The sequence below is a fragment of the Lacerta agilis genome, chromosome 15 (assembly GCF_009819535.1).
Source record: "Lacerta agilis isolate rLacAgi1 chromosome 15, rLacAgi1.pri, whole genome shotgun sequence".
Lineage (NCBI taxonomy): Eukaryota > Metazoa > Chordata > Lepidosauria > Squamata > Lacertidae > Lacerta > Lacerta agilis.
Window position 1 is genome coordinate 8,998,208 of NC_046326.1, and position 1,436 is coordinate 8,999,643.

Here is a 1,436-nt window from a genome sequence, read left to right on the forward strand (position 1 = left end):
ACAATCAGGCAGAGCACAGTGTGATCCCTGAAGGCAGGCTTAAGGCTTAAAGTCACAAGCATATACCAGTGTTTTTCAACCTTTTTTGGGCAAAGGCACACTTGTTTCATGAAAAAAATCACGAGGCACACCACCATTAGAAAATATTTAAAAAAATAACTCTGTGCCTATATATATATATATATATATATATATATATATATATATATATATTAAGACTGTTACAAATCTGAATCTTTATTGTTCTGAAATGCTAGAAACTTAAGACGAAACCCTCCAATTTTCAGTCTCAGATGAGGTGTGGTTCAATGCCCATTTCACATGTAACAAGGCTTCCTTTAAAAATAAAAGGGGAAAAAATGACTAAAGTTCATAAGGATGTGAACGCAACCCTTGGTTTTGACTCAGTTTTTGCAACATCACAAGATCCAGCACCTTCTTCAAAGCTGCTCTTGCTATGATGCTTGGCGAACCTTTTGCCACTCCACAAATTCATCAAGAAGAACAGGCCATGCCCCATCTTCATCATAGTTGCTAAGATCTGCATGGACAGTTCTGCTGAATTCTAACACATTGTACCACTGATCTTTGTTAATTACTCTGTATTTTGACTGCTCCAAGTATTGGTAAAATATTGAAAACAGAGGCCACGTTCTTCCAAGCAGAAGAGCTAACATAGATTTTGCAGTGTCAATATCCAGACTTCTCTGGTCTTTATCCCTTGCAAAATCAAAGGCATATCTGTAGATATTCTTAAATGTTGAAATATCATTCAGTTGCGAGCGCAAAAAATCAAATTTACTCTGCAGCTTTTCTGTGCAGTCACATTGTAATGAGGTCATCCCCTTTAACCATTCTTCCTTTGTAAAAAATCCCATGCTTTCAGCCTCCAGTTTCCAGGCTAAAACTAGCATAATAATATTTTCAGGTTCAACGCCAATGTCCTCACAGAATTTCTCCATTCCTTCTGGCCCTACCACTTCATCCTCACCTGCATATTCATAAAACCAAGCCAGGCACTTCTTGCTTGAAAAATGCTCCTCACCGCTTATCACTTTACTAGAAGCTTGAGACCTGCAGTAGCTGCTGATTTTGCACTTCTTGAGGCCCGTCTCGTCCCCCGCCTGCCCCGAGGATTTGCGCTTCTTCTTCACGGGCATCTCCCTCGGTTCGCCCCGGACGGGGGCGCGGAGGCGGAGGGCCGCGGGGCCCTTCGGGAGGGGGGAGGGAGCCGCCGCCTCTTCCTTCCCTCGCAGCTGAGGAGGAGGAGGAGGCGGAGGAGGAGGCGGAGAAGCTGCCGGTGCCGTCGCGGCTCTTGCCTTCCTTCCTCTCAGCTCGCCGCCGCCGCCGCCGCGCCTGGTAGATTCAGGCGTGGGAAGGGGGATACTGTGGTGGGGAGCGAAATAAAGAGCTTTCCTGAGGGAGAAGCGGCGGCG

General features: G+C 45.5%; 1 protein-coding gene across 1 annotated transcript; it reads right to left on the reverse strand.

Moving 5' to 3' along the window:
- Positions 1-301: 301 nt before the first annotated feature.
- LOC117059912 (DCN1-like protein 5) lies at positions 302-1,160 on the reverse strand. The gene has a single exon (XM_033171838.1). The coding sequence runs from the start codon at positions 1,158-1,160 to the stop codon at positions 456-458; it is 705 nt and encodes a 234-aa protein (XP_033027729.1). The 3' UTR covers positions 302-455.
- Positions 1,161-1,436: the final 276 nt, after the last annotated feature.